The following is a 16,228-nucleotide window of genomic DNA, read 5'->3' as shown; positions in this document are numbered from 1 at the left end:
AAGATTCGGTGATTTATCAGCTCTCCGTAATACATCAAGGCAGGTCTCAAGCAGTAATACTTAGCAATCAAGTTTGACGTGGGGTTAACTCTGCATGGATATACGCAATCCTTGCTGTTCACCACTTGCACGGGACGCCTCTCCGAAAGGATAAGGGTGACGCCATTACTTTTTAGGAAACTCTTCGACGAATTGCTCAAGACTTGTAAGCCAGGAAGCCCCACCCACATATTCAATCAAAACTCCTATATATACTCGCCTTGTTTACCTGTCAGTTCAGTGGCACCTCCCGAATCGTCTCGGAAATCCGCACTTGGAAAGATTCCACCTCTTGGCTCAGCTTCTTATAAAGAGAGGGAGGGAAGTGACGCACTCGGGGTTCGGTTCCAGAATCCAGAGGCATCAGAGGAGAGCACTACAGAGGCTGCTGCTTGTACCTTGAACATTACCTTGTATCTCCCACTCCAAGCAAGGCAGGGTGAGTGTATTTGGGACTTTGGGATTTCTTTATCATTTTTTATGAGATCATTACAACTCCAAAACATTTGTGGCAGAGGTGCGGTGCAAATATATAGGCAGGGGCGCAACTAGACCCGAAGGTGGGGGAGGGGGGCATTCTAACACCCCCAGTCAGGGCTAGCTCTAGCACTGGTCGCACATGGTGCAACAGTCTTCTTTGGCGCCCGCTCCCCCATTTCCTCCTCCATGAATTCCCTCGCAACCACTCACCAACAATGCACCTCATCTCTCTATAGCACCTTTCTGACAAACATTTACATTTTTTTATAGCGCTACTCATAGTTTACTCCCAGGGGGATGTGTACAAGGAAGTGGAGGAGAGAGGCTTTAGCCTTCTTGGATTAACGCCTCTCTCCCCGACTTCTGAAAGTCAAGGCTGCGCCATATTTACAAGAATGTGGTGCAGGCTTGCGTTTCCCCCTGCGATGGCGCTAGGGTGTCGGGTGCAGGGGATGATTGTTTATGTGTAGAAAGATGTCCCTACCTGCACATAAACAATCCTAAAATGCCATTCTGTCACTATCATATGTGCTGATTCATGCAGCACACATGAAAGTCACAAAATTGCATTTTTTTAAAGGATAGTTTATGTATCGGAAGGGACACCTTCCTGTACATAAACAATACATGGCATTTTGCTTTTCCCATGGGTGTTGCATAAGGCTGCACACGTGAAAAAGCAAAAACAAGCAGAAATAATGCATTTCTCCTCGTTTTGACAATCTAAGGCCAGGTTTTAGCTGGTCTTAATTTTGATGCTGCCTCCTATGTATGCTACCCTTGTACATAGGTGGCAGCGTCAATATCAATGGGTGTTGAGGTGGAACGTATACCACAACACCCACTGCCCACCCCTTTCATGCTAACCACAGCGTGAAAGGGGGCCTTATTTACAAGGCAGCTTTATGCCACGTTAAGTGGCTTAACGCTGCCTTGTGAATAAGGCGCAGCCCCTATCGCCACCACAACATCGATTAAAAGTGATGTTGTGGTGGCGATAGGGGCTTGTACATATGCCCCTCAGTTCTGTGATCTTCGTGGTACACGTTCTTTGTAGCAGGCACAACCCTCTGTGCTGCGTGGGTGGCAGGAGTGCCCATGTGAGTGCACGGTGAGCGATGCAACAATGTGAGAGTAGGGTAAGAGGAGTGACTGCAGGGTGAGTGAGGTGACTATATGAATTTGGATGTGGATGTAAGTGCAGAGTGGGACGAATAAATGCATGGTTAGTGATGGGTTTGTTTGAGTGCGATTGCAGATTGAGCAGTGAGGGGGACAGTTAAGTGAAGTGTCACATGAGTGCAGGGGGTGTAGTGTGCTCATGTGACTGCAGGGTGAGGTAACAGAGTGAACAGCACAAGTGCATTGTGATTGCGGAGTGATCAGTGTGAGTGCAGGGTGAGCGGGTGAATGATGTGAGTGTATGGTGATCAGTGTGAGTGCATTGTGGTTGCTGTGAGTGCAGGGTGAGAGTGAAACTGAAGGGCAAGAATGAGGTGTGAGTTTTCTGAGTGCAGGGTGCATTCCCAGACACTTGAAGTAACTCAGTATGTTATTGACGGCGTCGTAGGGTTTCAGATATAAGTTAGACTATTGCTACCCCCATCCTACCGGCCGCGTGACATATGGGCCACCCTCCAAATATATCTTTTGGAGTGTGCCACTAACACAGACTTAGCCGCTAACCCCTGCAGCAATGAGGATGGGTCTCAAACCAAGAAGTTGAACTGAGGTGGGAGAGACTTCAACCAGGCCAAGACACACTACCAAAGGGGAACGACAGGTCACCAGGCAGCACCACTCCATAACTCAATAGTCAGAATGCGTCAACATACACAGGCACATTCCACCTGCAAATATATACAAGTGGTACCGTTGTTATCTTGTTTGCTGTTTTGAATAAACGTGCTCATGAATCCATGCTGACACTAATTCATCCACTCCCAACTGACGTGGCCGGCCCGAAGTGGTTTTAGGCGGTTTGCTGTGTGTTCCCCTCCCTGTCTATAATGGTTTGACATCTGTCACTTCGCAATGCGGGCCCGCTCTGGGATGTAGGGACCATGATATGGGCAATGCTTCATGCATCTAATAAAGGTTTTTGAAAACAAAAAAAAAAGACTATTGCTATTATGACATTCATCAGGGGTCGAGGGTGGAGGAAATAAATAATGTGCAGATCATGCAACATACTTCCAGTCTTATGATTAGGGTTGTCAGCTCATTATTTTGATGTCCCAGATGTCATAATACAATAAACAACCTTTGTAGAGTAGTCACCTTTACACATAATGTATCATAAAAATAATAGTGTAAATGGTAGACAACATGTTCACAGCGTTTGGATCTTTTACAGAAAGATATAGGATCATCATCAGGACATTATAGATATGATGCCTGAAAACAATTGCCTGTAATTACTAAATAAGAGGGGGGAAATGTCACAATTTCAGGAAAAGAGAAAAAGGAGGGGAAGGAAAATAAGTAACAGACAGTGAAAAAGGACGTAATCAGTTGAAATACATTGTATAAATCAAGATTACATTGAAATCGTAGGATTTAGTCAGGTAAGGGGCTATGGGAGGGCCGGTTATTGTTTACGTAGTGAGGAAGTGCCAGAAAAGTTTTAAAATAATATGAGACTGGTTGTGAAAACGCTCGCCGTGAGATACTTGGGCTGTGCTATTAAAAACAAGCATTTACAATGCAACGGTCTCGCCTCTGCAAAAGTTAGAGCTATTGGCATTGTAAATGACAACATTTTTATGTATGTATTGGTTTTTAAAACAGATAAATAAATGGCATTGTCATTACAATGGCAATAGCTTAATCTCTCGCAAATGCGAGACCTATTGCATTTGCACCGACACACACACACAAACACACACACACACAGAGCCACACACACACACACACACACACACACACACAGAGCCACACACACACACACACACAGAGCCACACAGAACTGGCTAATATGGCGTTCAACATATCAAGCCACTTGGAAACTAAGGCTTAAATTTTTTAGAATGTAGTCTAAATCACTTTAAGACAAAAAAAGGATTGCTTCACATAAATCCAAGAATATACTGCTCAGATTTCGTGACAGTTCACACTTTCACATACACTAAACAAGCTTTGGCAATCTGAATTCTGGGTCAGATTTACTAAGAAGTCACGCAACCCAATGCTGCAAGATAACTTGCTGTGCTGTGTTGGATATCACAGTGCAGGAATTCACCATATCGACAATATAATCTGAGGCATTCTGCTCTCACTGCACTGTGTGCCTCCTAGTGCCAATACATTCACCCTTGCGTCATGCTTCTAAGTCACCTGCGTTACAAGTAGGCTTTTTTTGTGCAGGAAGGGCTACCTTCCTGCACACAACCAATCAAATATATTTTCCTCTTTCTACATATGCAGCATACATGGAAAGAGGAAACAAGGAGAAATAAAGTTATTTTTTCCTAGCTACAATCCTCTTGGGAAGGAGAAATATCTTGAAACTCTGGTTTACCAACCCTAGTAAATTTGGGATGGTGTCAAAATCCATGGGAATGCCCTTGCTCCACATATTAAAGCCTTATCAGAGAAACAAGGCAGGTTGCATCACTGCCTGCAATTGCATCACAGAAGCCAGTGCGTGAGCAGCGTTCTGAATGGGCCTGATCTCGCCCCAGAGAGGCCAAAGAGTGAATGTGTGACTCCATTTGCTCCAGTTATCGAGCTCCCGGTCAAATAAGTGGGGGGGGGGGACGCTGTCCACCCGCATGGTACCCCGACTTGAGCCCTGCTTGTATTTGTTTCTCACTTCCTCATTCCACAGTAGCCCATCTCAAAACTAAGCTCGCCCCCCTGCAGAATCTGATAATGAGCCCCGAGATGCTTATATAGCTCAATTATTCTAGCTCTGGGTGCTACTAGAGGCCCTGAAGTGCTTACCCAACTGCACCAGGGACCTGCGCTATTCCCCCATAAACTAGGTCTTCAAAAGGACATCAAAACGTTTTTACAGTAGATGTAACTCCTTCTGCCCCTCGCGTACATGAGAAACACACACATAAACACACATACCCCTCCTACTGTACTGACTCTTAACAGCCTGAAAAAAGCACTAGGAGCAACTCTGGTCTCTAAAAATTTAACTCAACGCAACACAGAATAAAAACAACTTTAACGAAAAAATACCTAGTGAACAGCAAAGCAGCTTTAACTCACCTGAACCATTGTAGAGAAAGGAAGAAAGAAAACTGCCCTAGTGTCTTATCACCTGAGTCTGGGTGGGGGCGGAGGATCCTCTGGAGTCCGACCAGCGTGTCGGGGGTCCCGGGTGCCGCGCAGCTACCAGGCGGGGCAGCACTGAGGGGCCCGGGCCATTAACCGGCTGCTGCAGGGGGCGGCGGCGGAGTGCGGGGCACCGGCGTGCAGCTGGGTCCCGGCGGGCTGGGGCTCCTCAGGCTCTCGTGTCCTGCCCCTGTGGCGGCGGCCTCCTCCTCCCGTTCCTGCCACCTGCTCTCTCGGCTCGTGCGCTCTCTCTCCCGTCGGGCTCCGCGAAGCCAAATAAATACCATTAGCGGCCGAAGGGATAGGGAAAGTGGGAATGAGGGAAGGGGGCACCGAAGGTCCTCCGGGGTTGGAACAGCGTCAAGGGCGCGCACAACTTCTTTCACCTAGGGCTGGAAATCGGGATGGATGAAGTCCAAGAAGTAGCTGGAAGGATAGAGGGAGCAGGGAGACGGGTCAATCGGTGTGTGCGCATGCGGCAGCCATCTTTAAGCAAGTCGATTACGTTAGGCGAGTTAAAATAGTTACCCAGAAATTAGAGTATTTTTGGTTTGTGCCAATCTAATGAAAGCGTTATTCTTTTAAGTGAACTTTAGACACGTAGCTGTGTTTTTTTATTGCACGTATCATTTCAATTAAATCGTAATCCAAAATTAATAACACGGGGACAACACTTCCATAATTCTTTCAACGGTTTGGTGTGGGGAGATTTGCTGGGGATAGAGACCATGAACAAGATGGGAGCGCCCCATTTAAGAACAAGAGAGGAGCACTCCACACGACCATGTTTCTCCGAGGCGATGCAGAAATGCCTCGGAGAAACGCAGCCTCATTTTGGGATTCGGGGGCGTGTTTTTCTTTCTCTCCTCTTCCCATTGGCTGGAAGGTAAAATTCCAACCAATGGGAAGAGGAGAGAAAGAAAGTAAAAAACACACCACCGAATCCCAAAAAGACGGGGCTTGAACGGAGTGACTCCCCTCTCCTCCAATGACTGGCCTCCGTCTAGGTAGCCAGCCAATGGAGAAGAGGGGCGGGTTGAAGCCCCACTCTCTGAAACATCAGTTTTCTCCCAGCGAGAGCTGCGCAAGTGCAGCCTTCGCTAGGCGAAACCTAAAAAGGACATAGACAGGAATCCAACGTGGCGTGTAAAATGGAAACTATCAACAGTGAGTGAGGGATGATTTATTGACTAATAAAGCTGAAAGTAAAGCTATCAAAGGTCGCAGGATTAAATACCTCGAGTCATGCCGGAGAGCAGTGCTTGGGACAAGGAAGTGAAACCGACCAGCACAATGACCACAGGTGGCCGTCAGTGGACCTAAAGAATTGATCGGGTTAGGACACAGTTGTGGGCTCCTGTTGCGTGAATACTTGCAAAGGTAGCAGGGGTGCTTACCTACTTGAGGTCACTTGGCATGCATGTGGGGAGGATGGGCATCTCCTATGGGATTTAAAGGGAGTTGTGTGTACCGCAGAGCGGTCGTCGTAATATCTGATCTGGATCGGGTGGCGGTCCAGGTAATGTGGGCGATAACACGTCCAGATACTGCAATGTGACGGAGTTCTGAAATACGGGGAAAATTCACAGAGCTGTGAGTGATTCTGTGGAGCGATATGTAAGCGGGTGTTGCTAGTCTGAGAGGGTAGCATTTTTCTTTTGGCAGCCCCACTTTATATTCCTTGTCATGAAATGCATTCTCACACTATGGCAGTAAATGTAAAATACAAATGTAAGGAATAGGCCGAGTGGGGGCCCAGGGGTAGCTGGAACAAGGAATAAAAAAACTAAGCTTCGGTAACCAGTTTACAAAGGTATGTAAATAATATGCAAATAGTCTTTAAATAACTGTGAAAAACTAGGGCTTGTGGGAGATGAGACTCCAGACACTCCCCAGCCAAGCCCACAGCAGCTCGAGCTGCAGCAGCCCAGGCTGAGACACGACGGGTTGGGGGGGGGGAGGGGTGAAACCCTTTTAGTCCTATGGTCGTTGCGCGCCTGGTGCAGAGATACTGAGGCGGAATGTGCACCGTCCCAGCCATGTATCTAGTTTGCCCATGTTGTGCGGGTCTCCCCTCAGGAGCAAGGAAAGAGAGGTACGTTTCACTCCTGCTCCATTGTCTCTTTCCCACCTCCAGGCGATCAGTTCATGCTGTGTTACCATGAAATAACTCTTTGTTGCACTCCATTCACTTAAGAAAGGTGTCAGGTTTTAATTGAGCACAAAGATTTTGGGGATTGTCGGATAACTGAAAGCGAGTGAGAGAGATATCCGGGTTAATAGCTCTAGTATTAACACAATAAATCTCGCTGTCTGGTAGACTTTGGCTTTGGAAAAGTAAGTGGGCTATTGTTAGGTCCATTGGAAATATGCTGCAAGGGAGGACCAATTTATGTGACAGGGTTGACTAAATTATGGGGAAGGAAAAGCCAACTTATGTAGCATAATGAAGCACATTTTGCGATAGTATTATTTCCTTATTTTGTTATTTTTACTCAGTTTAACACTGTGTGACCAACGTTTTCAAGTCATTAGTACCAATTTAACACACACATATATCAATACATAGAAACGCAACCAGTCAACCTAAGGGAAGGAAGGGCCTTTCACTGCACTGGCAACATGTGTCACTAAGGGGTCGATTATGATGGCGGACGGACTTGCGTCCGTCCGGCACCACTGAGTATGAGGGACCGTCCGCATGGGCAGCGGCGGTCCCTCCATGGCAATTAGGATGTGACCGCCACCCTGGCGGTCACATCCTGTATTTTTGACATTGCGGCGGGTGCTGCTTCAAGCAGCACCCGCCGCAATGTAAAACATGACAACAGTGCATTAGCATGAACAAAGCGACAGACACCGCGCAGTGCCTGCCGCTTCATGGAGGGGGGTACCATAGGTACCCCCCATGTGCACCCACCACCCCCCCCACTCAACCTGGGGGCCCGCAACGGGCCCCCAAAGAAATCACCGTGTGCCTTTCCACGGCGGAGAATCCGCCGCGGAAAGGTATCTGTTGACCCCCATCCTAATATGGCTGGCGGTGTCTGATAGACACCGCCAGCGAGGTTAGAGCTTTTCCGCCGTGGTCGGAAGGCGACCGCGGCGGAAAAGCTGCGGACCGATTTTGAGACCCACCGCCATCCTAATATGGCGGTGGGTCTTTTGTGCCTCCCCAGCGGTTTTCCCGCATCCTCCGGGCCGGCGGTGGCTTCCGCCGGCCCAGAGGATGCGGGAAAACCGCGATACTAATCGGCCCCCAAGTTTCTTATAAAGGTTTGATTTGTTTGAACTGGAATATTTTTGTGTGAAAATCTGATGATGGATTATGTGGCAAATGTGGCAAATCCATAATTATGCGGAAAACGCTACAGCCAAAATATTGCATAATTTCAGTTTGCCTGGATATATATTGCAGGAGAAACGGAGGGAAGTGATAAAATGCAGGTACCACATAAAAAACGCATAAAATAATAAGAAGATATCAATGGCTGAAAACACATTTTAGTTCGCTCACTTAGCGGTGTTTATCGCGTATACTGGCCTCTTTTTTGGTTTATTTGGTACCTGCCCCAAGTTAAGCTTGCTTCAGTTACAGAATCAGGTAGAGGTTTAGCAGGAAATATTGCTTTTATTGAGGGAAACACTGAAAGCAATTTATAGAATTTCTGGTAACTCCATACTAATATGGCCTTAAAGTCCACTGCCGAGGGCTTTGCTGGTTAGTAAAGACCTTTACCTGAGTTATAGGCCTGAGTCGCAAGAGAGGTCCTATAACTGGGGAGAGGGACTTTAACAACTGCTGTAGCCCGATGCAGAATAGCTTTATTGCTATTAGAACATTCCACCCACTGATGACAGAACGTTCTAAATTAAAAAGAGAGACACAAAGACAAACATTGGAATGTAGGAGCAGAAGGCTTATACCAGCCAATTAAGCACTGGGCCACTTCATTGTCTCCAATGGAGTTCCCGATATTCCAATATTATCATTAGTAAATAAATGCTGATTGAATTCCCCACATGCTCCCGGGGGTGGGGCGGAATAAAAAAATCACACAGTGCTTCTGCATTCTTAGGCACCTGGCAAGCTAAACACTGAGAAAAAGGCTCTAATGATTAGTCCAAATGAGGCTTGGATTCATTGTGTCAGACTGAATTCCTGTTTCTATGCTTTTAGAATTCTAGAGTTTGCTTCAGAATCTTTTATACCATATTCTTGAATTGTGATATAACAGACTCAAAGAAGCACACTAAATGAATTGGCCCGAAACTTCCACTTGTCACTCCTTGCTCTGCTCATGATATCCTTACTTTGAGAAAGCTGTGGTGGAATACGCTCGCCCAGTACAACAGAATCCCCAAGGAGGAAAGCAGATTCACCTGCAATATCTATTGCATCCTTTACTGCACACTGCACAAAGGGCAATCTATTGAAGAGTTCTTTCATTCTGTCTTGTTTATATAGTGATGAAAAATATATAGAACTACTGTGACCTTGGACCAGATTCCACAAAAAATGGCAAAAGGTATAGAGAGGATCTGAAATTATTATTATAACAATAATGGTAATATATTGTTTAAGTAATTATCATGAGATGCAAACACCTGAATATATAGACAGCAGACAGCTGATTCTCCGAGCTCTTCAAAGCAGCCTTCTTGGGCTGAGGTTTGCCCCATACACAGCATGCCCCTGGGCATAGGGCTCATCCATTGCTAACTACTTCCAACGCTCAGGCCAGAGTTCTAGATTCGCTCAAGCAACATCACCTGAACTTATGTTTAAGAAATCTACTTGTTACCCACACTTGAGTTTATATTGCATTTTAATATCAGTAAGGGGGGTGGGTTCAAAACCATGTGATTTAGCACACACAGAGCACAAGAGTCCCACACAACCAGGTATGATAAACTCATTTTCTTATGATTTACAGTTTAGATGACAGACGAACGCTTCATTTGGCTAGAGTAACCATTTACTTTTGTGTTTTTTTTTACCAACAGTGGAATCACCATGAAGGGTTATGGAATGAGCCGAACAAAAGGAAAGGTAAGATGCCCGTATGCAGATTCCCGAGGGATCCTTACATTTGCAGCATTACCGACTTGCGACTTACTCCGAGCACTTTACACCGGGCCAGAACTAAGGGATCTTCCACCAGGTAAGGGCACAAGAGCCCAGGCACTTCTGCCAAACAGTGACTCAGAACCAAGGGCTCTTCTGCCAGACAGGGCCACAGAACCAAGGGTGCTTCTACCAGACAGGGGCACAGAATCAAGAGCTCTTCTTCCAGACAGGGGCACAGAACCAAGGGTGCTTCTGCCAGACAGGGCCTCAGAACCAAGGGCAACTCTGCCAGACAAGGGCTCAAAACCAAGGGCTCTTCTGCCAGACAGGGGCACAGAACTAAGGGCTCTTTTGCCAGATAGGGGAACAGAATCAAGGGCTCTTCTGCCAGACAGAGGCACAGAACCAAGGGCCCTTCTACCAGACAAGGGCTCAGAATCAAGGGCTCTTCTGCCAGACAGGGGCTCGGAACCAAGGGCACTTCTGCCAAACAAGGGCTCAGAACCAAGGGCTCTTCTGCCAGGCAGGGGCACAGAACTAAGGGCTCTTTTGCCAGATAGGGGAACATAATCACCGGCTTTTCTACCAGACAGAGGCACAGAACCAAGGGCCCTTCTACCAGACAAGGGCTCAGAATCAAGGGCTCTTCTGCCAGACAGGGGCTCGGAACCAAGTGCACTTCTGTCAGACAAGGCCTCAGAACCAAGGGCTCTTCTGCCAGGCAGGGGTACAGAACCAATGTCTCTTTTGCCAGACAGGGGCACAGAACCAAGAGCTCTTTTGCCAGACAGGGGCAAAAAATCAAAGGCTTTTCTACCAGACCGGGGCACAGAACCAAGGGTCCTTCTGCCAGACAAGAGCTCAGATTCATGGGCCCTTCTGCCAGACAGGGGCACAGAACCAAAGGCGCTTTTGCCAGACAGGGGCACGGAACCAAAGGCGCTTCTGCCAAACAGGGGCACAGATCCAAGGGCTTCTCTACCAGACAAAGGGACAGAACCAAAGGCTCTTCCACCAGGTTAAGGCACAAGAGCCCAGGTGCTTCTGCCAGACAGGGGCACAGAACAAAGGGCTCTTCCGCCTGGTAGGGGCACAGAACCAAAGGCTCCTCAGCAAAATAAGTTCCGGTAATGATGGGCGGTGAAACACATAGATTGATAGAGTAACGTTTATTCATGTAGGTGGGTAGAGTCAAGCATGGCCTGAGGAGACCTACAACAACTGCCCCAACCACCACATACATCTGCACGTTTCTCTCCTCGTGCATTGGGGACAAAGAGGCATTTTGTGAAGGAGGACCTGAAACCACAACATTCCAAGTAATTTCCCAACATTGCTCCCCTATTACAAAGACAAAGAGTAAAAATGCAAACAAATGAACATTACAGCCACTGCAAAACATAACACATGAAGGGACTATTCTAATACATTATAAGAAACTATGTAAAACATAATCGTCATGCTTGATCACTCTATGTTTTTAATCTTATTTTCTGTAAACGAGCGGAACAGACAGCACACGTTCTGGGTAACGATTTTGCTTTCTGCCAAATTAGGTGTAATTCTGGTCAGTCATTGTCTGTATCTCTGTTCAAAAATTCCTGTGCAAACTGCATGTGGAAAAAAGCTTTTTGGGACAACCCATCTTTTACCTGGCCCACGCTTGACAGATTGACCTGAAACTTTCCAGGAAGGAGCTGAGGTAGATGAACTTTTTTTGGGAAAGATTCATGACGATTTGTCAAAAAGGCTGCAGACAAAATGGCTGCATGGAATTACAGCAAATTTCATGGAAACTAATGACCTTATTACTAGTCCATTCCTTTTCAACAAACTTTATTTCGATGTAAAAGGCCATAACACGTAGAAATTCATATACAATATAACATTGATAAACACATTTTGACAGTTCATTGTTTAAATATTGCAGTACATCCCAAAAAGACAATTTAATATGTCCAAAGTCTTTAAGCCAATTATGACAAGACAAGAATGATTAAAACCAGATAAAAACTATTAAAATTTAGAGGCTAAAAAGGACAAATATCAGAAAAGATTTTTTACAATTGCTGAAATGTATCAAAGAAGGCCCTACGCATGTGCCACATGGAATTAAGGATACGAGATACGGCAAAGACTATGGGAGGGTGGGTATCAGATCTTAACATTCTATACGTCTCCAAACACTGTGTGCATCCCAAGTTTCTGCATAATGGTATAAGCCAATGCCGTCTGGCAGATTTATAGCCTAGGCAGAAGAAAAGAACATGAATGTTGGTCTCATCAGGGCTGTTGCAGGCAGGACAACCTACAAAGGGATCATTTGTCCAGTTGTTCACAAAAGCATTGACCAGGAGGGTCCCTGTTCTAAACTGGACATACAGCTTCCTTGCCATAGGAGGCTGCATGTCATCCATAAAAGACTCAAAGAGGTACTCAGTTTTTATGTTAAGAAATTCAGCCGTTAGATGCCCGAATTTGGTATTCACCTGCAGATCGACTAGTTTGTGTGCCCTATAGGCTCTGACAAGTTGTGGTTGTGATATTGTTTGGGACACTACCTCTGGATTGGTCCACAGGTTGGGCATCCCTATTCTGGCACAGGTTTCTTTAATGTGCTTGAACCAAAGCAATATTCCCACCCCGGTAAACCCAAGACCCCCTTAAGTTCATTTCGGTAGGATGCTAGTTCAGGAGTTGCCCACAGTCTGTGCCAGAAGGTTAGTGGTCTTAAACCTATCTCTTCTGCAATTGGTTTCACTCCTAGATCCAGGCACAGAGGAATGAGGGGAGTGCTAAGCAGTAAGCCCAGGAGCTTTCTCATAAATTGGTTTTCTGTTTTGGCCAGTCCGTCAGAATGGCGGTGGCCCCATAGGTCAGCCCCATACATTACAGCACTTCTTACTTGTACTTTATAAATTTCAACTACAGGACCTGGCGGTTTGTATAAGGAGTTCCTATAGGATTTAGTGATTCCCCCCGCCAGCTGCGCTAGCCTCAGGCCTGCCTAGGCTAGTTGTGGGCCCCATTCAAATGTTTCAGACAGCGTGACGCCAAGGTAATCGAAGACAGTCACCCTCTCTAGGATGGTACCATCTAGGGAGGGGTTTGGGCAAGATGTTTTGGCTGGATTAAAAACCATAAATTTGGTCTTCGTGGTGTTAAGCTCTAGCCCTCGATTTTTACAAAATAAGGATAAACTATCTAAGATCCTTTGAATGCCCATAGGAGATTTGGACAAGAGCAAGGTGTCATCCGCAAACATCATTGCTGGCACCCTGCCTTGCTCCAGCTTTGGGGCATCGTTTTCTCCACCTCGTTTAGTTCAGCTACCAGGGCGCTGATAAAAAGACAAAACAGAGTGGGAGCCAGCACACACCCCTGTCTCACTCCTCTGTTCACTGGGAAGCGGGGTCAGTTCTTCGGATTTCCCATTAATAACGTGGGCAAAATTTCCTGTATGTAGACGCGTGAACAATGATAACAGGTAGGGCGGAATACTCAGCTGGTCCAAAACCTACCACAGTTTGACTCGGGGACGAGATCAAAAGCCGATTTAGGGTCAATGAATATCAAATAGAGACTTCCACTTTCTATTGACACCGTCTTCCAATATAAAAGTTGGAGCCTGAAGAGCTGATCAATGGTGGAGGTATTCTTCCTAAAGCCAGCCTGATACGCACTCAAGACTTCATGGCCTTCCATCCAGAAATGGAGTAGCTCAAGGAGAATCCTGGCGAACAGTTTCTGGGTGACGTCTATGAGGCTGATTGGCCTGTAGTTAGAGGGCAAGAGGGGTGAGCCTTTCTTAAATACTGGGAAGATTTCAGCCCCCAACCACGTGCCCGGGATCTTCATACCTACCAGGATGGCATTGAATATTGCCCAAAGATAGGGTCCCCAGATGTTAGGTTCCTCCCTGAATAAGTCCCCGGGGATCTTGTCTAGACCAGGAGCCTTTCCTAGAGGGAGCTTCCTAATTGCGTTTCTGACTTCTTTTAAGGTGATCCATTGTCGTTCTTCACTGGGGTTCCCTAAGGTTGCTAAAACCGTTAAATTGTTGGGCTCTGTGGGTTCCTCAGTTGTGTAGAGGGCTTGAAAATGCCATTTCCATGCTGCTGCAGAGATGTTTGGCTCTATCGCTGAGTTCTCTACGCCAGCGTCTGTGCTCACTAGAGACCAAAACCTCTTCAAGTCCCTGTTATGAAGAGCTGCCTTAATGTCTTCCCACCCTCCCAGTTCTTCTTGGCCAGCTTGGTACAGTCTCTATACTGGGCCCTACTTTGTTTGATTAAGGATCTTATTACTAGTACTGCGGTCCATAGGACCGCCGTACTCGTGGTGCAACCACCGCCACCAGTGCGGCACCGTGCGCCTCATTAAGAGTGTGGCGGTTGGACCGCCACCTCTGCAGGGATCTAGGATCCAGTGGTTTAGCGGTGGCGTTCAGGCATAGTAATATGCTAGCGGTGCTGCTGCGGTACCGCCGAGCATAGTATGAGTGTCCATGCTACCACCCTTTTCATGGCGGTGAGCCTGCCATGAAAAGGGTGGTGGTGAGGCAACTAAGGGGGGTCCACAGGCCTCACTGCCACTCCTGGTCCTGGGGGTGCATGCAAGGGGCATATGTTGTGCCCCCCTGGAATTGCACCCCATTTCCTGCACAGTATGGAATGCACCATGTAGTGCATTCCATACCATGCAGGAATACGCTGTGGCGGTCTCACAGCGGCAGTCTGCCTTACGGCTTTCCTACTAGCCATAGGTAGCTTATGCCATAACACCACCGCAGCACTGCCCACCTGCCATGGATTACAGTTGTAATCGGGTGGGCGGATGCACTATGGGCTTAGCGATACTCCTGTCGGCACAGTGTGGGTGGCGCGACAGGAGAACCACCAAACTCATAATAGGGCTCTAAATCATTACCCAGAAAGTGTTCTATTTGTGATTAGGTGTAAATCCTTTGAGGAGTTTTTGAGAAATTGAGGTTCAAATTTTATAAATATCTGGACAGTTGGGTTCACAGGACTCTTGCTGGAGTTCCACAGGCTCACAAGTTCCAATAGTGGAGCGATATGATTGGCAGAGGGCAGTGCTTAATTTATAAAAAAATAAGTGCCAGGGCTATCGTCCGGGGGCCACTGCTGCTTCCACCAAACATTGCCCTTCTATGCTGCAATGATAGTAACAACACAACTACTAACCGTCACACTCCTGCAGTTGTGACAATTCAGACTATTTCAGGCCCGTAAGATATAAGAATGGCCTGGGCAGCAGGTAATAGTCATTTTTATGAACATACCACTAATAATTATCTGTTGTTGTGGTCATCTCTAAATTAGGTAGACAGCGACACCTTGTGGCAGGCTGTCACAAGCGCCTATGTTGACAATTAAGTGCCAGTGCCGAGCACCAGAAAACCACAGGCTCAAAGTAAGGGCTGCCTGGGGGGCTTTTTCTCAGCATCAGCCACCTAGCTGCAGCAGGAGTGGGAAGCCCCTGCGAGTCCCCCGGGAGCTCGCTCTCTGATTGCCTAGCCACAACATGAAGAGAAATGTTGTGACCGCCACTACAGGACACTGGGAGTCGGTCCCCGTGTGCTGAAAATGAAAAAGATTAAGGTATGAGTGTGCAGGGGAGAGGTACCCTAACCCTCTGGACTTTCTGGGGAGGCCGGGTCAAAATTTAAGGAAACATAATTGACATCATTAATGTCAACACTGTGCATGGTGTGGGCGTAAGTTATAGTTACTTCAATTACTTCAGATATCTGTCCTGCAGGACAGATATCTCTACATTTTGAGTATTAATATCACTATAACGGTTGAACAGATTAACCCCAAATCACAAAAAGCATAGTTTATGGGTAAAGATCTAGGGGGCATATTATGAAGACAGGCGATAAAATGATTGCAGTTTTCAGCGGCAGAAAACGGCCGCTAAAACGGCGATAATGGGCTTGATAATATGCTCTATGGAATTCCAATTGAAGCCCATGTTAGATGTCCTTCACATTTAACATGGGCTTCAATTGGAATTCCATAGAGCATATTATCAAGCCCATTATCGCCGTTTTAGTGGCATTTCTGCCGCTAAAACAGCTATAATTTTATCGCCTGTCTTGATAATATGCCCCCAGCTTTCTTCCAAATTTGTGCAATTATATTCAGCGGTTGTTCCCGTATTGTTGTATAATTTTTTCTGGGGAAAAATGCAAGGCACAGTGTTTTAGGACCTCCTTTTTTGGCCCCTGCATAACTGAGCAGCCTGAAACTTTCCAGGAAGGTGCTGAGTTGAGCAAACATTTATTTTGGGAGAGTTTTGTGACGATTCATCAAACGGTGCCAA

General features: G+C 46.6%; 2 protein-coding genes across 4 annotated transcripts in view; one reads left to right on the top strand and one right to left on the bottom strand.

Moving 5' to 3' along the window:
* Positions 1–16,228, bottom strand: part of LOC144791978 (uncharacterized) — a 385,056-nt gene that overhangs the window by 334,181 nt on the left and 34,647 nt on the right. The gene's annotated exons all lie outside the window — the stretch shown is intronic.
* LOC144791977 (uncharacterized) overlaps positions 9,818–16,228 on the top strand; it is a 72,331-nt gene continuing 65,920 nt past the window's right edge. For both annotated transcript variants that reach the window (XM_078666839.1, XM_078666838.1), the window contains exon 1: positions 9,818–9,859. In XM_078666839.1, the coding sequence (XP_078522965.1) occupies positions 9,824–9,859 (36 nt within the window). In that variant the 5' untranslated portion in view covers positions 9,818–9,823. The remainder of the gene's footprint in view (positions 9,860–16,228) is intronic.

This window comes from Lissotriton helveticus, chromosome 11 (genome assembly GCF_964261635.1).
Source record: "Lissotriton helveticus chromosome 11, aLisHel1.1, whole genome shotgun sequence".
Taxonomy (NCBI): domain Eukaryota; kingdom Metazoa; phylum Chordata; class Amphibia; order Caudata; family Salamandridae; genus Lissotriton; species Lissotriton helveticus.
Note: the sequence above shows the minus strand (reverse complement) of the source record. Positions and strands in the feature narration are given on the sequence as shown.